Source organism: Anguilla rostrata, chromosome 2, assembly GCF_018555375.3.
Source record: "Anguilla rostrata isolate EN2019 chromosome 2, ASM1855537v3, whole genome shotgun sequence".
NCBI classification, from domain to species: Eukaryota; Metazoa; Chordata; class Actinopteri; order Anguilliformes; family Anguillidae; genus Anguilla; species Anguilla rostrata.
Genome location: NC_057934.1, coordinates 61,301,254 through 61,324,404, shown reverse-complemented (window position 1 = coordinate 61,324,404; position 23,151 = coordinate 61,301,254). Strand labels below are relative to the sequence as shown.

The window sequence follows — 23,151 nt, the reverse complement described above, 5'->3', positions numbered from 1 at the left end:
CTCCAGGCTCGGGGTAAATTATGAGTGTAGCTGGGCTGAATAGCCTGTTCTCCACGTTATTCCTAATTTTGAATTCAATCTCACATGGCCCCAGGCAACTCTCATGCCGCCAATTATCACAGACACAACACATTGGTTTATTTTTCTTTTTTTCCCCTTGGTTTTGTGCCCCCCAAATGAATACTGCCCGAGGAAATCGCCCTTGATGCCTCCCCGTACAACTGGCCCTGCGAGGTCTATTTTAACAGCAGTATGGGTGCTATTAAATTGTACTTGCAGAACACAAACACACACTGCTGTTTCCTTGACACAGCAGTCCATGGCTATACTTTATAATAGTTAAGAACCTTTTTGGTTATACTAAGTGCTTTTTTATTGAATGCTTCCCTGGGTATTTATTGACTAACAACAGGCAACCACTGCATCACATTTTGAGGTCATAACTCTACAAAGTCTTTGGCTTTTTACGATTAATGTGGCAGGATTCTGTGACGGTAACACTGACTGAAGCTCACTGAAGACCGAAGACCAGGTTTGGTCATACACAGCCACACGTCATACACAGCCACACCTATCACATATGACCCAGTCAGAAATTATACTTGTGAAATTAAATAGAAAGAAATTTGACCAGAAAATGTTCTGAATTGTTTGTTTTTTTTGTTTTGTTTTTTGTTTTGTGACCATCTTACAAATAATCGTTACATTTTTATTCTAATATTTGTAATTTCTCATCACATTGAGAAATCACTAGGCGCAGATCTGGATCTATACAGTAAAATGTTCAGTTTGAATTCAACTCTAACAGTACATGCAGAGAACTCTGTTACAGAATCCAGTAGGGAGCACATTTTACTATCGTTATGAACGTCAAATGACGTGACAGCAACTCCAAGGATGGTGTTGTCCTATTATTAGAAGACAAACCCGTCAACGGTTGTAATCCACACATTCAAAAATCTACCTTGTTGTGTACAAAGCTAATTTATAGACATCCCTTACTTGAAAAAACTTACTTGTACATTGTAATTATTTTTAAATTCTGCCATTTTGAATGAGACTAGGGCTTTTTAATGAATGTACTTTCACAATGGCATTAAATGTGTAGTGTGTCAAACAAGTTCACCAATGGAAAAATACATGTATTACAATTGTTTACGGACTGTTTCTCGCTGAATAAAATATGACATAAGTGATATACCAATAACCACAATGAGCATGGCTGATACTTTCACACAATTTACAACATCTTTCACTTTCAAATTGGGCAAATATGAGCTGTCAGTCTTTATACAATTTCTACGAAGGACTATTTAGGTCACAACCAATTTATCATTACTATAAAATGCTAATGAGCATTATTCAGAATTCCAACCTTTGATTACCTGAGTAACTCAAATATACCTTGGCATTCATACAATGCGTTCCTTCACTCATTCATTCGTTTCAGATGAAGCAAGGAAATTCCAGCGAAATATTACGCTCTTAACCTCTGCCGGTAACTCCCATCCAGGAGAATGAATCTCCTTTTGAAAACGGTGAAATGCCAGGCTGCGTGCAGTGTTATCTCATTTATGATTAGTTAATCATTTTCAGAGACCTTTGACAGTGTGGTCGGAGATAGGAGCGAGGCAGGGCCTTTCTCCGTCTCCTCTGCCCCCTGTTATCGGCCTGTTGAAATGTCATCCCCTCTCATTCTCTCCATTCATAGTTTACAGTGCCGGCGATGACTGTTGTCAACGCGCTTCCGTTTGCTTGGTTCAGAGATGTGGAGGGGTCAGAGAGATATGAGGTGTGTGTGTGTGTGTGTGTGTCTGTGTGTGTTGGGTGGGGTGTGTTGCTGTGGAGTAGGCCCCAGGAGACTGAGAAAGGAAAGAACGGTGTGAAAATGTGTGAAAAACTTTAGCCAGCTCACAGGACAGCGTGCTGCTATAAGTTTTACATTTCCGCTTGAATTCAAGACAGCTTATATGTGAAATCTTTCTGTGTGTATGTATAATTGCTTATATTTTGTGTCCCTGGGTCCTGGGTACTCTTTGCCTTGTAATGCCTTCGATGCATCATTAGCCACATTTACAGGCAGATCAAGCAAAAATCTTGAATTAGTTTGTACTTGAAGCTTCATGCCAAAGACTGCTGGCCAGTTAACTTCCTTATTTTCATAACAAGTTACCCATGATGACCCTGCCCTGGACGTTGATCGCTCTCCTTTCCATCCAGGTGACGACTGAGGAGGCCAACAAAACTGACTTTTGCTGGGGGGCTCATTCGGTTCAGATGGCGGTGCATGGAAGAGCCCCACGGTCTTGGATAGAATCTGGACCGTGTCAGTACCGACTGTGACCGGTAGCTCCATCAGGTGACGTGCAACTGACCATTTCACTCGCCAGGGTACCGGAGGAGTCAGTTGGTTGGGGTTCTTCGTTTCTTAGCTCTCTGGCAACCCCCAATGGCTGACTGGGTGCCTGTGGACTGCACGTCAAAGATGCACAGGAAAGGCCTTCCTCTGACTCCACTCCGTGCAAGCATAGCTGTACTCTGTGATGTGAAAAGAAGTAGTTGGCAACACCATGTGTTACGTCGGAGAACCACCGATGTCTGCACTTCCCCAAATTAGTACTGGGGTTTGGGCATGAACACAGCTGCAGTTTGGCCATTCCAAATTAGGGTTGGAATTGGGCATGTTCAGTCCCACATTGGGTGCCAAATTTATTATTATAAAAAAATAAAAGATAGGCAAAAGGAGCAGGCTGAAGCCCAGAAGGTGCTCTGGGAAACTTGGGGTGGCTCAGCGTGGTAATGCACTGTACTAGAGCTTGAATGGGTCTCAAGCTATCAAATCCAGAGGTTGCCAGTACTCACTTTAGCTGGCAAACATGCTGTGACACACAACAACTAGTATTGCCCAGGGATGGGAAAGTTCCATCGGCCAAGAAGACAGCGTCTCATCGATTGTCTCGCTGATTGATCGGGTACCCGCAAGCTCATCCGTTGAGCTGCATGTAAGGTGTCTTCCACCGGCCCGTCTGTCAGAACCCCACTTGCGAACGGCCTCGTCAGATGAAGCGGCAGCTGACGTCTTGTGCTTCGGAGGATGGCGCATGCTTGTCTGAACTGTCCCGAGCTGACAATGGAGGTCACAATGAACATGAGAATGGCTGGACCTTTCAGAGTAGGGAGAAAAAGGCAAAAAGCGCAAAACACAAAAACAAGCACTCGCTAGCTCGCTCAACATTTGGGCGGCCTGTACATACAGTGCTGTGAAAAAGTGTTTACTCACTTCCTGATATCCTCTATTATTGCACATTTAGACAAAATAAAAAGTAATATTATAATAATATAAACAATAATATGACTTATTTCATGAAATAAGTGAAATAATAATGTGTTTTGTGTTTCCGTTGCCTAATATTTTATATTGTCTAAAGATCTGAAACCATTCATTGTAAAAAATATGCAATAATAGAGGAAATCAGGAAGTGGGCAAATACTTTTTCCCAACTTGAGTCATAAAGTATTCACGCCCCATTGATTATTCCTCATTCTGCTGTGTTTCAAATTCTAATTAAAATATATTCACATAAGATCTTTTCCACAAATTATACCAGTGTTCAGATATTAAGTAATGAATTAAACAAATATGATATCAGAGTGTTTCTGAGTATGGTCCATCAGTCTGTTCCATTCAAATCACAATCCCTGTAGTAAAGATGTAATAAATTAATAAACCACTGGGGAGTTAGTTAAGCTGTCTAATGCTGCTTGTTCTTTGTTGAACTACAAAAGCTGTTTTCTGAGATATATTCATAACTATTTTCATAAAACATTAACAAAAAAACCTTAACAAAATGCTACTGAATCATAACACCGCACAAAGCGATTTACAAACGTAATTCCAACACACAGCATTCCCAAATGACGGCAGTGAAGTGTCAGCGGGCTAAGGGCACAGAAAAGGTCAGTTTAGATTCAGATTACTCCAGCCATGACATCACAGCCAGACACAAACGCATCGTTAATCGAATTGCTACGACCACAGACTTGACATTGTCTCCACAAAGGTCCCCTGCTGCTATCTCTCTCTGAAATCTGCGACTCGTCCCGTGATCGCAGGTGTGCACGGGTCACAACCTACCTCACAAGGCAACGGGACCCATATATAAGCTGACCATGATCCCAGCTGAAGCCACAGCAGTCTCCTGCTTCGAGCCAATCGCTAATCTGCCTCTCATATCTACCCCAGTGGCCCTTTCCTCCACCTCTCTGCGGTCTCTTCTTCGCCCGGTCTCTGCTATGTGGAAAGCCGTGGTGCTCGCGGTGTCCGTGCTGGCGGCCGGGACGTGCGCCAAGGAGGCGCAGCCAGAATTTGGGGTCAAGCTGTGCGGCCGCGAGTTCATCCGCGCGGTCATCTTCACCTGCGGGGGCTCCCGGTGGAGACGGGCCGTGACGAACGACGGTGAGCCGAGCTGTCTCTCTTTTTACCCCCCCACCCACCCCCCGTCTTTCAGGTGGGGCTCCCCATCTCTCTCAAAACAGATATGCGTTAAAAACAACACATAATGTAATTTAATTTTTTTAAACACGTCTCCATGTCTAGTTAAGGACAACACATTTTGTGTTACTTTCAATGCAGTCTGCGTTGAAATGTCCCCCTTTGTAATGCATAACTTGTATATCTGTAACACAAAAGTAGAAACTTTGACACCGAATGGATTGAAAGTAACACAAAAGTAGTAACACAAAAGTGTGTTGGATATTACCATGTCCTTTTTCAGAGTGTCTGGCTAGAGACCGCCCCCTGCAAGCAAACACCAATCGCACCACTGTCTGCACTCGCTGTTTGGCCTGCTAATGCCCATTGTATGGTTCATGCCTGGGTTGGAACTCCTGTTACAATCTGTCTTGGTAATTTGGCTAAAATGTCTGTTACTGACCATAGTTCCTCCTCAGCCAGTTGAGTCCTTGTTCATACTTCAGAGAACAGTCTTAACCATAATTAAACTGCTGGTGACAGCGTTGCAGGATTTCAGTACCGGTCCAAATGTACTCATTAATTGCAGTTCTATTAATATTGTGTACAGCTTCTTGGTTATACTGCCACAGTAAACAGTAAATCTTGGAATTCTGCCACAGACCAATTCCCCTCTTTGGGATGATTACATTTTCTACTACTTCTATGAAGAATTCCACTGACTATTTACTGGAACCTTCTAGGACTTAATCTCATCTTCTAATGACAGGTGATGCCTCGCACAACCCCTTCTCTGCCCTCCATGATGAGACCACCGGGATGAGCCCAAACTCCGTCCCGGGACACCCCAGCCCGCAGCTCCAGCACGCAGCGGCCCCAGACTGGCCCCGGGAGGGCGAAGAAGCGCTCTCGTTCAGCCGGCCTGGCCGCTCTGCCACCCTGGAGGACGTGCTTGAAGCCCTGCGCTCCACCGGTAGGAGGGAGCGAGACGTGGTGGTGGGGCTGTCCAACGCTTGCTGCAAGTGGGGCTGCAGCAAGAACGAGATCAGCTCCCTCTGCTGAGCGGGGACTGCAAGGTGTTTCGCCTCTTCTCGTTCACACCCTCTTTGTCATCGAGGCGAGACACCCGTTGTCTGAGACGAAGTGTCGGATTCTGTAATTCCTCGTTGCCGCCATTTCTTGGTCAAGACGTACGCAGCAGAGGTTCTCTTTTCTCATAGTTCCGGCATCTCTGGTGTAATTCCATCATGTATATTGTTAAAGTTTGAGTCAATAATGTGATTAAAGTGTTGAAGAATTTTGAGGAACAAAGTTGTAATGTTGTATTTTAATAAATTGTTATTTTTTTGCATGAGTTTGTTAATTGTGTTTCTTTTTACAAATCTCAGAGAAACTGATTTGCAATTTGTTTATAGGCAAAGAGCATGAAACCTCAACAGAGTAGGCCTACCTATCTCCAAGTTTGAACAACAGAAATTGGACTTTCAAAGCCTAAGAAGTCTAAGTTCTTCAGAATTGTCTACCGAATTCAATACATCAAAAAACCGCGTTGTGGGCCTACTTTCTCTACTAAATTTATATGTGACGTGCTTTGAAATTGTTGAAAAAGTTGGTACAGTAAAGTTTATGGCTATACTTTGTAGCCTAATGGTTCAGACTTGCTTAAAGATAATATGTTTAGGCTATAGAAATTAAATGAATCAAACATTATATTACACAGATCAGTGCTCTCAATGAACTGTTGAACTAATAGTCACAAGTCTTTTCTCTGCTTGCCCGCGGATGTTCAAGTGTTCATGGCTATGAATAACTGTTACGTAATGAGTATCATACATAATACAGAGACAGGAAACATTTCAGTTAAGTCGAGTTCATAGGCGGGAAGGGACTGATTTTCTCACATGCAGCTTTCACGCAATCAGCTTTCAAAGCGATGACAGTATGACGAAGGTAAGAAATGGGCGGTTTTTATGTTTATATTGGTACAGCTTGTTTTAATCTATAGATATCTAAATGGCTGAGTCTTTTTCTAAACACGCGTGTGCACGCGCAACAGTGTTATATTACGTGTTTACTCCGTTTAAAGAAAAGTCTCCAATGAAACTTTTCATGTTTTCGTAAAAAACATCCCGCGACCACATGGCCGTAAACTTTGGCTAGACAGTACTTCAACTACGCTTCACTTACGTCGTGCGCTCGCTGCCGCTACGCGTGCGGTGGGTGTCCGGCTTTGAACTCTAGCTTCTCACGAATATCAGATAAAAAAGCACTGTGATTTACCGCAGTCACTTTTTCTTAAACGGAATATGATAGATTAGATTTAATGAATGATATACGAGGTTACATGCCAGTGATGCAGCTTAGCACTTTATAGGTTGTTGTAGGCATGTTCCTAGTACAAAATTCAAAAAGATAGCTGCTATGAAACTTAAAAAGTTAGATGTACAAACTGGAGGCTGCGAGGTCTGTTTCGTTCTGACCTCTTTTCGGAATCTCTAGCGTTTGTGGTGTTTTTAGTGTTCCCGGCAGTGAAGCTTCTTCGATTTGTTCTGTTTTTATTTTTTATTTTTTACATCTAGGCTACACATTTATGAATATGTCTGGCAGAACGACAATGCATGTCTTGCATCCTACTGTCATAATATAGCTTCGCCTGTGACCTCTCACATAATAGGGAAGGGCAAAATGAATATTAATTAGCCTACTTTTAATATTTGTTTGAAAATTGGGGCATTGAGAGAGTAGACAATCAACTCGTCAACATAAAAAAGTTTGTTTGTTTTTTAAAAATCAAAAATAATTAACAGTTTTGCACTTTTGGTGGTTGGAATGAACACTAATTTATGGGAAGTACTACCCCAGTACATCAGTACTTATCTGGTCACTGAAAAATGTAAAATTTAGAATTTACCATTATCATACCTTCCTGTGTTGTGACCTATTTTTTACAGTCTCTGGTCGCGACTACACAGTTTTGCACCCAGGATCCTTTTCGTGGCTTTCTGAAGTTTCTGCTGCCTCTTCTTGGTGGATGATGCAGACCCTCATTTTTAAATCGGGGTCTTTTGGCACTGTTGCTTAGCACTTTGCACATAACGTGTTTTACTGTTATTCTGCCTGTAAATGTGAAATATTGTAAAACCCTTCAAATACACAGTGCATACACTGTGATAAAATCAGTGACACCCTGCTGGACTCATGTGTACCCTATTCGAGTTGAATTAATACTGGACATTTTATTCTATGCTGCATGTTCACTTTTTGTTTTATGTGCGCTTGGGGTCTCTTTTTTATCATGCAGCAAATTCTTCCAAAGATACTACAGACCTTCAACACTTCCCTGTCTTTAATCTACTCTCTCAGCTTTCAGTCAATCAATCAATCAAATTTTATTTACGTTGCGTATTTCACAGCAATTGTCCCAATACACTTCGCAGAAAAAACCTGGCCTAAACACCCACAGGAACCAACCTAAAGCAACAGTGGCAAGGAAAAACTCCCTCTGGCAGATGGGAAGAAACCTCGGAAGGAACCAGGTGTATATATAATATACAGTAAAATGCCCAGCATTATATGAGTGCAAATGGAATCTGTCGGAGATAATTTAGCACTAGCAATATCGGGGCGGCATTGTAGTATAATGGGTAAGGAGCTGGTCTTACGTCATAAAGGTCACAGGTTTGATTCCCAGGTAGGACACTGCAAGGTACTTGCTTGCTTCAGTATATATCCAGCTGCATAAATCGATGCTATGTAAAAAGTTGTGTAAGTCGCACAAATGCCTGTAATGCAGTGTGTGCTGTGCACCTCTGTGTACCGCTTAACTGGGGCCTTGGTCCCTTGGAAAGACTCATCTTTGTTGTCAATTTGGATGTGGAGTGAAAATGAACAGTGTTGACCTTGGCCGTGGCCACAGTGATTGGGTTTCTTGCCTGAAGGCGGGTGTTCTGGTCTTCTGAGTAACGGAGTAATGGTCCTGATTTTCGGGAGGGTGTGAGATCACTCAGCACTACAGAGGAGGGCAGCAACAGTCATTTTCTGTTCCTGACGCAGTTTTTTTAAATCTCAGCAGCCAATTGAACAAAATCAATCCAGAAAAATAACTACAGAATAGGAAGTACTGTGGTATTGCAAAACAAATAATGTGAAAAGCTAACACAGAAAGGATCTCCTGTCTGTTCTGGCCCCACGATGGTGGAATGACCTCCCCGTGGAGGTTAGAACAGCTGAACACTGACCCATTTCAAGCGACGACTGAAGACTCACCTCTTCAGGCTGCACCTCTCCCCATCCCTCCCTACCTCCCTGTAATCTCTTAAATGACTGTAAGCTTAGGGTTGTAACTAGGTAGCTGTTTCGTAGGTGACTTATTTAATGCACCTGTCTTAACTATTGCTTGTATTTTTCCATAGACTGCGTTGTTGCTGTTCTCGTTTGTGTTAGTTTTAATCAGTTTAACCTTTAGGGTCCAAGTTGAACTATGCGGTTGTTCCCTGCACTTGGACGGGCACTTCTCTCTAGGGTTTTCGACACACTTGTTCCTGGTTATGGTTATACACTTTGTTGTACGTTTCTCTGGCTAAGAGCGTCTGCCAAATGCCTGTAATGTAATGTAATGTAATGATCGGCCCCATTCCACAGTTGATGATGAACCAGAAGTTCCATTGCAAAAAAAACAAACAAAAAAACAAAACCATGTATGAATGACGTCACGTCTTAGTAAGGTGTGAACATAGGTAGCCGAATGAGAGGAAGCCCTTAACTGGTTTCTCAGTGGAGCAAATGCGTTAGCCACCCCAGTAACAGGAGGACACGTCCCAATCTGTGTGGAACTGGTCTCTCAGTCGTGAATGTAAGTATTTGATAAGTACTGTATAATATATGAAACTGCAGACTTTGTCCTGTTAACTTGTGTCTCCTAAACCTCTGTGGTTGAATTTGGTTGTTTTAATGCTGTTCTGTCTCAGACAACAGAGCACTGAAATTCAGACGGATCAACTCCGTTCTCTGGTGCTGTGATGCGGGCAGGTTTTGCCCACATAATCTTTGAATTGCCGGTAATGATCTTTCCTGAATTTGGGACTCTGATGCATGTTAAGGTGACCAGATTCAATACCGCTTGTGGTTGCGGGGTGGGGGGTGAGGGGTTAATGATAACATTGTCCATCTGGGGGAGGGGGGGGGGGTCAGTTGGCATGTGCATTGTTATTCATTAAATTATATATGATGCTGAATAGCAACTCTGATATGGTTAGTTAGAAATTCACTAAACAGGAACAAAATGGGGTCCCATATCCGACAAGTAATTTCTGTGTGCACCACGGGATGTCCTGGTGAATGCAGGACTGTTGGCAACAGTTTCATGTGAACTTTTGGGAGGTTCTGCGTGCGCATACACCACATCTCCAAATGTTCACTGATGAGTTGGGAGCGAGATTGTGGTAAGCTGCTGAACAAGCACGGCTGCATTTCACGCGGTCACACGTTCGCTTCCTGAAAAAAAAGGCGTTAAAGAAAAACAGCAAAACAAACAAAAAAAAACCTGTCATAATGTCTCGTTGCTAGCCGCTGCACCGATCACCAGAACAAAGTGTGAGCTCAGCCCTGAGCTGGAAGAATGTCAAAGTAAATTGTTGACACATAGGTGCTATGAATGCATAGAACGTATAGGAAAAAAAAGTTGTACCCTGCAGAATGTAGTGGGGTGAGGACCCTGGCAGCGTGTTTGTGGCCCAAAAATGACAAATGGTTGGAAGTTAAGTAAAGGCCGACGCGCTCTGCCGAGTTCACAGGCCAGCAGTAGTGGCCTACATACAGACCGGACAGCCGCGAGATGGTAGGAATCGCGGGGACACGCCACACGTGTCTGCCGTTGGGTATCTTAGAGCTGGGGTTCCTCTGCCCTTCCCTCGGTGACACTTCCCCCTTTCTTATCATAGGGTCGCGAGCAGTTCAAACACAAAGGATCAAAAGGCATCGCTTTCTGTGGTTCGCCTCAGTTCATTGGCTATTAGTCACATGCGGTTGTATACTTCACGCAATCAGCCGTCCGGAGGAGGTGCTTTTAGGTTTGTAAGCAGATTTTTTTTTTTTTTAATGAATTGTTTTCGCCGCTGTGCCTAAAAGTGTTTGACACCGTTTCTGGCTGTGGCTTTGAAAGGTGAGAGACAGCAGGATGATGACATATTAAAGTGCCTTTTTTTCGCACCACTTCCCTTCTCCCCCCTCTGCTGCTTGAGCCTGAGGCGGGACTTTGTGCCCTTTCCTTCTGTCTCTTACCTCTTACCCCTCTGTGCGACCTCACCTGCTGTTTTCCCATCAGACATCCGGTGGGCGGAGCCATGTTGCGGTGTTGGGCCATCCTCCTCTTCTCCGCCTGTTTGTGTCATCCAGGTGAGGAAGGACCGTACTGACATTATGAGAGACGGCGCCATGTTTCTGGTCCAGCGCCTGATTAGATTAGCCAGAGCTGTTTTCGTTTTGTTTTAGGAATCTGCAGAATTGGAATTTATATCTCTGAGAAAAATGTTCATTATTGCACTTTGGCCCTCTAAGGCCAACATAAAAAAATGATAAATAAATAAAAACAATTCAGTAATATTACCCTTAGTGATTGGGTGATCTCATGCATTGTTGGAAAAATACCTTTTCAGTACGTGTGCCAGTAAGTGCATCAATAAGGATGTAATTGTTATATTTTAATAGTGTATTGTTTCTATGTGGTTAATGTATGGGATAACACGTGTGGCGAATGCCACCCCCCAATGGACATAGACATGTCTGTTTGGTAATAAATGGTAGGTGCTTCTTAATTTTTAAAGAATTTTGCAGATTTAAAATCACTTTTAAATGCCGGCATCCATTCCTCCTGCCTGTATGAGAGAATCTTTCAGGACCGTATTCATAAAGCATCTCACACCGGGAGTGGGAGCGCTGATCTGGGAGCGGCATTGGATTTTAGTCCCTAAGAGATCAGGCTAGGAGGCTGTAAACCTGATCATGGATGGGCACTCCTGCTCTGAAAGACTTTAAGAATACGGGCTCTGGATAGCTACTGGTGCATGTCACATGAAATGCCTACTCCATTGGGACTGACGTCGTGTCCCAACAGATGTGAAAATGTAAAACTTCTGGTGAAAAGTTTCCTTCGTTATACATTCATGTTTTTTTTCCTCTTTTTTAACCTCTTTCTCCCGCTGTCTCTCCACCTCCCCCTGGTGTGCTCCTGTTCTCCTGTAGCTCTGGGACAGAGTGTCAGCTGCCTTTGGGAAGAGTTTTTCCACATTGGGCGTAATTTGTCAGGGGCGTGCCAGATACATCAGCCACTGGGGTGTCAGGGCCAATCCCTTCGTCTCGCCGCCGATGGACAGGTGCTTCTGCCCTATCGCCACACTCATGACACCGGCTACTTCACGGTCCCTGCAGCGTCGGGGACCCGCCTTCACCTGCGGTGTACGCTCACCTGCCTTGGACTGGAACCAAACGGAGCATGTGACATCACACTTCGTGGAAGCTGTGAGTGTGACATCATCCTGCTCTGGAGCTGATAGTCATACGATGTTTCAGGCCTAGTGGAAAGATGCATGCATTTGGAACTGGATCTTTGTCATCTGGACAAAACTGATCTTTCTGAAATCCACTGCAGTTACTGCAAGTGCACAGTAAAATGTTCAGTGTTAAATCAACTCTTACAGAGTGAATATGGTCCGAATTGGACTCATGTATTCTGTTAATTTTGAATTAACACTAGACATTTTACAGTTTGTTAGTTTGGCTATACCATAAAACCAGCTGGGCTGACAGTGGTGATGAGTGGTGGTATCAACCAAGGCTGTCAAACTTACTTTGTGGAGGATTTGTGTAGCTTTCTTTCAAATAGCAGCAAATTTGGGCCTGGGAAACAGTAATGGAAGAGTGAGGTTTCGTGAACCACATACTGGGGGTAAAATAATGAGGTGCAAATCCTTAATTTGTTTTCAACTAATCAAAAGAATTTTCTCTCCATAGCAAAACAGGGTTGTTGGTTCAAATCAGCAAGGCACTGATAGCAGTATGAAGGCTCCAGCCATTTCAGTGTCACAAACTCTGATTCTTCCATCACAACCAGGGACAAGCTGTACAGACTTTTGCCAATCAGTGTCTTAAAACCTTTTTACGTTAAAAATGTTTTTTATGAAAAAAGATTTTTCAAAATTTCAAGTCAGTGTTCCAGAATATTGCCTTTAGCAGTGATTGTTATGTCAGAATTAGAATGTTCAGTTAAGAACATTCTAATCAGATATCTGTGATTTTAGACCTTAAGGGATAAATTAATCACATAACTGCTGAAACACACCAGCAGCCAGCAGCTGATGTGGTGCTCTATGACTGCAGTTTTGACACCTCTGGTATAAACACTCGTTTGACTGTGTACCATTAATGTGTATAGTCATTATCAAGGGTAATGTAGTTTTTGCTTGGCTCACTCGTGATGGTAGGTGAAGACGGGGTGTGACGATTAGGCAGGGTTAGCAAGTGGGGCAGTTGGCTCTGTTATTTTGTTACTGAGAACAGAAGGGTTAGAGGAAGTGTCGCTTCGTTTTTCAGAATTGTTACCATACGCATATGAGCAAGAGTTTCCTGTTTGTGTGCCTGTACTTGATTCCAGTTTTTGTTACCCTCGATGATTTTCAAGAAGAAGAAAAAAGTTGAGGTGTAACTGTGAAAAGATGAAAAGGAAGAGAAAGAAAGCTAAGATGGTCACTGACCTTGGGTGGTTATATGTGAAGCGAGGGAAATTTTTTTAGCTTCTCTTGTTTTTAGCTGTTCTTTTCTCTGTGTGAGCACGCTCTCTCCCCCTCTCTAGACCCTCCGTCTCCCCCCTCCCAACCTCGGTGCTACATCCCCAGTGGTGGGCATGACCTGCACTGTGACTGGGACCCTGGAGGGGACGCCCTGCTCCCTGTGAACTACACCCTCGCCTGGCGGCCCGTTTTAAATAGGTGAGGAGCCGCGGGCGTGGCGGGCGTGGCAGCGCGGCGTACGCCCCGCTCGCTGTTGGCATGGCGATGCTTTAGCCTCTCCGCTTCGCTGCCCTCTGCCCTCTGCCCTCTGCCCTCTGCCCTGTTCACGTGGAGTTTAACCCTGACAACACTGCTGCTGTCTGTCACCTCTACCGTCTGTCTGAGCACTACTGCATATGTTTTTAACTTTCAGCTGTGTAAAATCATTGATATCGGTGTGTGTTTGTGAGTGCGTGCTTGTGTGCATGTGTGTGTGTGTGAGTGCATGCGCGTGTGTGCGTGTGTGTGTGCTTGCGTGCATGAGTATGCACGTGTGCGTGTGCGTGAGTGCATGCGCGTGTGCGTGTGTGCACATGTATGTATGTGTGTGTGAGTGCATGTGTGTGTGTGTGTGTGTGTGTTTGCTTGCGTGCATGTGTGCGCATGTACATGTGGTTGTGCGCGTGTGTACCCCTCACTTCCTGCACTGTGTTTTCAGTTCAAGGTTTCCTGACGGCATTGCGGTCACCACGACGAACGGCATCATCCCACGCAGAGAGATCCAGAGACAAAGCAAAATGTCCGTGTGGGTCAACGCCAGCAACGCCCTGGGCTCTGAGAAGTCCCGCATAAACACCTTCAACACCGGTGATGTCGGTACGCTGCCCTCCTCCCCCTCCCTTTTCTCCTCAAGTGTAGGAAGTCCTGGATCTCTTATAGCAATTCATTCATTCATTTTTGAGTGTCTATCACTTTAAATAATCTTTTGTTGTGGTTTCATATTCGCCGTCTCACGAGAATGTGTGTGGGTGGGAGGCAGAGTGGTAATGATGGACCGAGGGGCTGGCCGCACGTGTGTGTGTGAGCTGCCTCTTTAGCCGTAGCGGTGCTCAGCATGCGCGTGTGTGCGTGTGTGGTTTTCTCATGTAGTCGTGAGTGTGTTAGGTCCCACCAGGCAGCTGGGTACTGACCTGGCTAACCCCCCCCGCCCCCCTCTCCCCCCGGGGCTGTTTGGCTGGCTAGCCCCACGCGCGCCTGCGGGAACGCGATACGCTCTCACGGCCTTGTTTTCGCAGTGAAACCCCCCGCCCCGGTGATCAAGCCTGGCCCCGTTCTCCCCTATGAGCTGGAAATCCAATGGAAAGTGGAGTGTCCCTCTCCCTTGCTGGAGGACATAAGCTGCCAGGCCCAGTACCGCAGACAGGACCAGGACATCTGGACCGAGGTCAGGCTTTTCTGAAACCCCCAATCCGGGTTTGAGCCCACTTAAAATAACACAAAACCCATCACATTCCTCAATGCAAATTACACCATTAACGCCCCCAAATTCTGCAAAACCCACTTGTATTTGTTCATCACATTATAACGCTCAGAGCACCACTAAACACCTGCATTGGATCTGTCACCAGTCAGTCTTGGATCTTATTCCTCTGAAATATACAGACTGATAGTCAGCTTGGGTGTGAGAGAGTGAGGGGGGATAAAGACAGAGAGAGAGAGAGAGAGAGAGAGAGCGATAGGCATATAAAGAGGCATCATAAAGACACAAAATAGTGCTGAGCACAGGCCTCTCTGCACATCCTAACTTGTTGTTAGCCTGTAACTGAGTTCTGCCACAAGGGATGGATCCCGGCATGTTGTGAGAATCTAAATGGTTTGAGAGAAAGCAACCAAGGATAAAAAGATGCGTTGAGTGAGCTTGAATTTGTGGTGCGAAAGAAAGACTGAGAGAGAGAGAGAGCGAGAGAGAGAGGAACTGAGAGAGGGCTACGGTCTCGCGTCAGCGTCGTGCCTGCGCGCACTTCCTACTTCCTCTGTGTACCGCAGGGAGAGCATGTGGCCCAGGACTCGTTCCTGTTGGAAGGGGTAGAGGCCGTCTCTGCCTACATGTTCCGGGTGCGCTGTGCCTGCCCTGGAGGTCATCAGCTCAAAAGCGACTGGAGTGACACTTACACTGCATGGACCACTGAGGCCGGTAAGGGTTACACTTTATGGTGGGTGGCTCATGGGTAATGTAGTTTGGTGTGCCTACAACCCAGCAGTCAGGGGTGCATTTAAGAGCACCAAAGTGTCGTGTGAATGTTTTAAACAGAAACAGGATTGAACTGAACATCCTTGGTGCAGGACTTCCTGTTCAATCGACAAAACCTTTGAAATGTAACAGCTTTCCCCCTATTGAATAAGTCCAGTGCTTCAATTAGGTTTTTGTCCAGTTCTCTTGGTCACGAGGGTCCCATAGCTCAGTTCCGTGTAGCACAATTAGCTGCGACCAGACGTGCGAATGACAGTCCTGTCTCGGTGCACTCAACCAGCTGTCAGGAGTTGCCGGCACACACCTGAACACGTTGATTTAGTTATTTCATAAACGTTACCCATTAGATGCATTGCACAATTTAATCCGGGTAGTCACATTTTTTTTTTTAAGGCTAATAAAAAATTTTTGGCTTTGTTTTTTTACACGCACGTGCATATGAATTGTTGTGTGGGGGAGTTTGGCTGGAGACCGGTCTGTCTTGTACTTGGGACCGGGTGCTCCTGAAAGAAGTCATTATTCTGTACTACTAAGGATGTGTGTGGAGACATTGTGTTCACTTTTATTTTACCTATTTATTGTCCTTATCTTCTTTTTCAAAACTTTGTGACTAAGCCGTTTAACAGGAAAATAATCAATGAAAAAAGATTGTGAAGGACACTTGAAGGACACTTAATGTCAGACTCATTGCCATCACATCTTCTGCTTTTATTTTTTAAATGTGTACATGTTTTTTTGCTGTTTTTGTTACTTGAGTCGCTCTGCTTTGTTTTGTGTTTTCTGACAAGCATTCATGAACGGGATCAAAAGCTAGCAGTTAAGACGACTCGCACTGCCCATTTACCCGATTAAGCAGCTGTGCGCAAGCCAGCATATTTATCATTTACGCTTGCCTTCTGTCCTCTCTTCCTCTCTCTCTCCCTTTCTCCCCCCCCCCTTTCTGTCTCTCTCTCTCTTTCTCTCTCTTGGGCTTTGCCTTCTTTTGGGCTTGTTTTACACTCCAGTTTGGCACCACTTACACATGCTCTTTATTAACAGTTGTCTGAAGCCTAAAAAATTGCTACCAAAGGACATGTAACAGGGTGTGAATCTGTCTTTTCTCTCTGTCTCACACACACTCTCTATTCTCCCCCCTCTCTCCCCCCCTCAGCTCCTGTAGGAGTTCTGGATGTGTGGAGTGACTCCCGGGAGATGGACCAGGCTGTAGTTTGGAAGGTAGCCCAAGCTGTTCCCATTATAATTTGGGCCTTATTCAAAACGCATTACCATTTTGTTAGCAGTAAATGTACTCTTTTTTGCCCAAAAGAAAACAATAAGAATCAGTTGTTTTTGCTTACTTTTTAACTGACATCCAGGATATTTAATGAGGCTTGCTTCAATTTTTCAAAGAAAATGTGTTTTGTGTAATAGTTAATGTACATTACCATCAGTTAAGTAGTTCATATGTTGTTAGCTTTTGAATGGCTGCTTTTCTGTGGTTTGTAATTTATCTCTCACAGACCACATTGTCTTTTTGTCTTTGTCTCTGTGTACTGTAACTGTACACCCCCCCCCCACACACACACACATACACACCCACACACACACATACACACATACAAACCCACACATACACACACACACACGCACACACATACATACACACACACCCACATACACATGCACACACACACACACACTCACCAGGAGCTACCTGTTTCCAAGGCACGGGGCATAGTGCTGGGGTATGTGGTGACAGTAGGCCGAGTGGGGGGCAATAGGACGGAGCTGAATGTATCTGCAGCGGGGCTGGGGGCGAGGCAGGGGGGCGGCGCTGACATCGGGCCCTGCTGTCGCCTCCCGCTCCCTCTACTGGGGGTCACGGGGGTCAGCGTGTCAGCTTACAACTCTCAGGGCAGCACAAGCCCTGCCCCCTTGCCCCTCCCCACGACAGGTAAGCACCTGCAATGAGTTTTGTTCATGACTTTTTCACTTTTTCCCCCCTGTTAATTTTCTACAATGGATCACAAATGGTCTCTCAAGTCCAAGCAGTTGTTTGTGCTTAACCAAAGCTTCCGACTGTGGGCTGGGAGGAAATTTCACAAAGTAGGATTTAGCTGTTAGCTGCCTCACTCTATATATAATATTTTAAATTGGATGAAATCTTACTGGACAAAAGACTGAAATAGTATGTGAAATAGTGGCGTTTCTTCACAGGTACCCTTGTGCCCGGGGTTCTCTCTGTCTCCATGACGATGGGAAGGCGCGGCTTCAATATTTCCTGGGACCCACCTTCCTCCATTGCTGAAACCGTACAGGAATATGTGGTGCAGCAGGAAGAGGCGGGACTCCAGTTCGCAAAGGGTTTTGATTGGACAAGGACAAACAAGACTCAGAGAAGCATCATTCTGACAGGTGAATATATCTGTGTATGTGTAGTGCGCGTGTGTATGTGTGTGTGTACGTGAAAGGCCATTTTCAGGTAAGTGTAGAGCCTGATGTGGTGTCAACTTCAACTGGACGTGACTGATTAATTTGCGGATGCGTGGTCATTTTCCGGAATGTTCTCCTGTGTGAAAAGACATTGCTGATGGGTAGGCATCAGACCATCACGGTCCTCTCAGTGACGGCTGCACAGAGGCTGAAAGTGATCTGCCAAAGGCTGGCGTTATTTTCATAATTGCACGTCTGATCTGTCAATGTTTGTGATCCTCCTGTGACCGCTGTGTCTTTGTGTCCCCCTTCAGGCGACTTTGAGGACTACGCCCCCTACAATTTGTCACTGTTCGGCGTCTTCGGTGGTCACAGCACTCTGCTTGGGTCTGCCATCGCGTACGCGCAACAGGGGGGTGAGTTAGGCCGTCGCCACCTGTCAACCAAACACATGTCAGTGAGACTGCCTTTCACCGCTTGTACTGTAAGCGTAGCTGGACCACACTCCATTACGGATCCCTGAGTCACTTCGCCGACAGTCTGTGTTCCACCAGAGCAGTGACGTCCACTGTTGACCCCGGGAGAGCCGTGGGGTAGGACTGGTTTTTGCTGTTACGTGGCGCCTATTTGACCAATGGCAGCCGTTAGTTAGAGAGCTTACTCAGCTTTACGCACGTTTCTTAGGCCTGGATTGGTCGGTGAATTATATGTGAGAACACAAACCGGCACACACCCTCTGCGTTTACAGAAGCAGGAGTGAGCGCCACTGCCCCAGAGCACCTCAGCGCCAGATAACACTGAGAGTGCTGTCGGAAATCATGTGACAGATCCTGGCCAATAGGATCCCATTCTTCCCTCTCCTTGCTTATGGCAGAGCGTGGCTAAATTGGGTTGTCCAGCACACAGTGCCCTTTCTCACCCAGCCGTGCTCATCTGTGATCACTCACCTGTGTCCCACTTCCTGTGCCTCTGTGCCCATTTCAGTGCCCCCTGTAGTGCCGGGGTTCCAGGTCTCCAGGATATCCTCCTCTGATGTCACTCTCACATGGCAGCACATCCCCCTGACCCAGAGGAGGGGCGTGATCCAGTGCTACCACCTGGGACAGGGCAACCGCACAGGTACTGAACACTCCCGAACACTTGGAACAGGTTCTGAACAACTAACAAAGGTACTGAACACCCAGAACAGGTACTGAACACACAGGACAAGTACTGAACACCCAGAACAGGCACTGAACACTCAGCACAGGTCTTGGACACCTAAAACCGGTACTGAATAAACACAACAGGTACTGAACACCAAGTCCAGCTACTGAACACATGGGGGGGGCAGGATATGGGGTGTAATACGCATACACACACGCGCGCACGCGCACACACACACGCACACACATGCAGACACAAACACACACACTACACACTCCCAGGCTTGTCTATGCACATATGCTCATAAACACCTACATAAACAGTCAGCCAGAACCATGCTGTTGAACTTCCAGCACACACCCACCCTGTCAGACTTTCTGCACAAATGTGGTTAACCATTTTGGGTTTCATTCAAACTGATGCGTCTAAACATTTGAGAGAACAGGAATGACACTTCTGAGAGAGGAATTTCATAACCAGTGACTAAACCAGCGTACATTTGTCTCTTGCTTCGTGTTTCCATTTGTTGTTCATCATTATCAAAAACAGCATTTGCTTAATATCTTTTTACCTATATTGTCTGTGTGGATGGAAGGTAAAGATGGAAAAAATGAGAATCTCAGAACAATAAATATCAATAATATACTGAATTAAAACCTTATTTCATTTAATTTTTTCACAGATAGACATGATTTATAGCCCCCATGCCTTCACTATTGTGGATTTGGTGTATAACATCTTCACAAAAAATGAAAGACACTTTCATCTTTAAATGTGATCTAGCAGAGGTAAATGGAAACCATTAACCATATATTTTATTAATATTGTTTGGAATTGAGATAAAGGTAAGTATGCTGTATATTGAGTAATTTTCCCATAAATTTTATTTCTGTATTGCTGTAAAACATTCCTGGGTATATGTGACCCTGGCTAATAGTTTCCTTGGTGCTAATGAGTTAGAACACATGAGTTAGGTCTTTCCTCACTGTTCTGAGGGAACGGTTTTTGTGTTTCAATAAAGGAACATCAAAAGTCTCTCACTCTGTCTCTCTCTCTATCTCCCTCCCTCCTTCCCTCTGTCTCTCTTTCTCTCTTTCTTTCTCCCTCTCTCTCTCTCTCTCTTTCTCTTCCAGAGTACACTGTAAGCAAAGACAGCACCAGTGTGCAGGTGTTGGGTTTGCAGCCTGGCCAGGTGTACCAGTTCTGGATCGTTGCCGAGAGTGAGGCAGGAGAGGGGCTGAAGCACACGGTCAAATTCCACACCCCGACCCACACAGGTACCGTCGGTGTGCTCATGGGGTCAAACCCCTAAATCTGCCCTGTCCTTTTTTGGGGTCTGGGATCCCCCCCTCGCATGTGTGGGGAAAAAAGATCAGGTCACAGCCACATGTTTGAGCAGACGGCTGCATCCCTAGGGCCAAAGTCTTCAACCTCGTTGGACAGCACTATTCAAATGCCTGCAGATTACTGACAGTTTTAAAAGAAGCTTCTCTTTTCACTAATACTCAGAGAGAAACTGCCCCGTTGTATGATTGTGTGTTTTTGTAATGTTTTGCTGGTAGTTCTTTGTGGTGTCTGCGGGGTGTGTTTTCAAATTTAAGTCAAGCAACTTCAGATGCATGTTTGACCCAGCTCTGCATGGCTGTGCTGGGCAGCAGCGCTTCTGTGTTGCCTAGTAACTGGGGAACTGCTTTGTAACCCAGAAGCTTGTGGGTTTAATTCCCATATGTGATTTCAGTGATGTAGCCAAAGATTTAACTGTGTAAATGAATAATGCAGTATGCACAACAAACGTAAGTCTTGTGAATCACCGTGGATAACAATGTCAAAGCAAATAAATGAGCAGATAAATATATCCTCTGATAATGTACTTTGGGGGGGGCAGGTGGGGGGGGGCAGTCGGTTACAACAGAGACAAGTCACTGAGGGTCAGTTTGAAGCTGTAAAGTGGGTCCATCGTCCTTCTTGAAGCACTGACAAATGAAACCTATCCCTCCCGTCTGCCCGTCTGAGGGAATAATAAGCTGCCCAGTGTAAACAGTGTGAGGTTATCACAGTGCAGACTCTATGGCCTGGATTCAGCTACGCTTTGTCCTGTACTTTGACTAAAAGTTAAATGCAATGTTCCCTTCTTTTGTCATTGGAAGGGTTTGGAAAGATTCAGCAATCAACAAAACAACACTGGAAAATTGTGTTTGTGAAAAAAGAGCACTTTTAATTGTCAAATTGTAAGATATGGTTAAGGACAGTTGCTGATTTAATAAATTTAAATAATAGTTCTGAATGGTACTTAGCATAGTTTTCGATCAGCAATGGATTGGAGACAATAAAGACTTTTGAAAGACCTTTGGAGGTGGCGCTGTTAAAAAAATCATTCTCTAGAGGCATGTATGCTGTTTAAGGCTCTTCTGATGAGACTGCATGCTCCCTTGTCATACAAAAGTGGGATACATTGCAATATATTCATATGAAACATGTTATAAAGTTATAATCCACACCTCACGGTAAGCAGGTTAATTTACACATTTCTTTCGGGTATTGCAATGTAAATATTTTAAAGAATGCAATGCTGTAAAAAATATTTCTGATTTTATTGTGATTGTATTTTCCAAAATGTCCATATTTGCAATGTCTTGCTGTATATTCCATGTCCATAAGGGTTGTTTTTAATCCAGTTTTTCTCCCCCTCTGTTGTTGCACCCCTCTCTTAGGTTACAACATCTTCATGTTGGCCCTGGTTCCCTTGTGCACTCTCGGACTGTTTGTTATTTGTTTGTTGTGCAGGTGAGAGGGACGGACTGGTTTTTGTGTCAGCCTAGTGGCGCGTTTGTGTCCTGAGCTTCATTTCGGGGCCATAGTAATGGCTGCCAAATCTGTTTACAATTGAAACGCTCACGCTGACTTGCATTACCATTTCTAGACACAGGATGGCAGTCTACCCTATCGTTCCAGCCTGGTGCTATGAGAAAGTGCCTGACCTGGCCAACAGCAAGCTGCTCCTGCAAATGCAGGTGAGGGGTGTGTGTCATGTGCTCGGTAGTCCAATTGGTAATATTACGTGTACCATATACTATGTATGTCCGTCATGTCTGTCTGTCCATACAGACCCCAGTTTGGACCGGGCCCTGTCCCGCCGTGGAGCCCGATCCAAACATTTGTCTGCTGGAGATAATTGAGGCCCCGCCCCAGAAGGGAAGCCTCGCGGGGGGAGAGGAGGAGGAGGAGCAGGAGCAGGAGCAGACAGATGAGCAGGAGGAGTGGGAGGACAGTGGGAGCGGCAGGAAGGGGTCGGCGGGGAGGAGCACGGAGGAGAGCGAAGGCTACGCGGCCGTCGCTGGGGAGGAGATTCAGGTCTTTTCGGACTACGAGAAGCACTTCATGCCCTGTCCCATGGAGGTGTACGGTCCAGCCACCAACCTTTGATTCCAGTAGGGGGGTGAGAGAGGGGAGTGTAAAGGCATGGGGGGGGGGGGGGGGCGGTCGATATGAGATAAGTGACACTCAGGAATGTAAGCACACATTGTCAGTGGTGCCATTTTCTTAAAGGTGATCTTTGCTCCGATTCTTTCATCATTTATACTGCCAGTATGGGGGTTGTTATTTAAAAAAAAAATTAATATACTGTATGAGTATATAAGTTATGTGTGCGTGTGTATATATGAAGGTTTGTGTGTCATAGAAAATGCTGCCTTTAATAATGTATTTATGTTTAATACAGTTTTTGTTTACAACAGGAACCGTATATATTTTTAATACAAAGTATTGCTTTACATTTGAATTTGTAACTCAATAAAGGTCTTGTAATATAAAATAATAAAATTGTATGTTTGTTGTATTTTCTATGAAATTTGAAATGCATAAATAAAATCGGTATGGTTGTATTGTGGGTTTAAATGTTGAACTATCATTTTTTTTAAAAATGACTATGTCATAAAATGTTATTTCCTACATTCGTCCACACGTTGCAGTAATGTGAAATGCAGGGTGTTATACATTCAACAAATGCGAGACCTTACGAATTGGGAACCCATCTATTTATTGACTACGCAGTATTTCTGTAAGGGGTTCTCTTGGGTAAGGATGAAGACACCTTGTACTTAAATAAGCGT

At 44.8% G+C, this 23,151-nt stretch overlaps 2 protein-coding genes across 4 annotated transcripts; both read left to right on the top strand.

Annotated features, from left to right (window-relative positions):
* Positions 1–4,057: 4,057 nt before the first annotated feature.
* On the top strand, positions 4,058–5,784 carry rln3b (relaxin 3b). The gene is made up of 2 exons (XM_064325135.1): positions 4,058–4,456; positions 5,241–5,784. The coding sequence occupies exons 1-2, from the start codon at positions 4,171–4,173 to the stop codon at positions 5,531–5,533; spliced, it is 579 nt and encodes a 192-aa protein (XP_064181205.1). The 5' UTR covers positions 4,058–4,170; the 3' UTR covers positions 5,534–5,784.
* Positions 5,785–6,317: 533 nt separating this feature from the next.
* LOC135248710 (interleukin-12 receptor subunit beta-2-like) lies at positions 6,318–22,936 on the top strand. Of its 3 annotated transcripts, XM_064323580.1 has the most exons (18): positions 6,320–6,421; positions 7,885–8,007; positions 9,113–9,323; positions 10,794–10,864; positions 11,711–11,986; positions 13,317–13,452; positions 13,952–14,109; positions 14,529–14,677; positions 15,280–15,427; positions 16,635–16,699; positions 17,171–17,417; positions 17,681–17,878; positions 18,211–18,312; positions 18,881–19,015; positions 20,176–20,319; positions 21,754–21,826; positions 21,963–22,053; positions 22,148–22,936. In XM_064323580.1, the coding sequence occupies exons 4-18, from the start codon at positions 10,813–10,815 to the stop codon at positions 22,463–22,465; spliced, it is 2,292 nt and encodes a 763-aa protein (XP_064179650.1). In that variant the 5' UTR covers positions 6,320–6,421; positions 7,885–8,007; positions 9,113–9,323; positions 10,794–10,812; the 3' UTR covers positions 22,466–22,936. The 3 variants fall into 3 exon arrangements, with proteins under 3 accessions (XP_064179651.1, XP_064179650.1, XP_064179652.1); XM_064323581.1 differs by lacking the exon at positions 7,885–8,007 and having other exon boundaries at positions 6,318–6,421; XM_064323582.1 differs by lacking the exons at positions 7,885–8,007; positions 9,113–9,323 and having other exon boundaries at positions 6,326–6,421.
* The last annotated feature ends 215 nt before the right edge of the window (positions 22,937–23,151 follow it).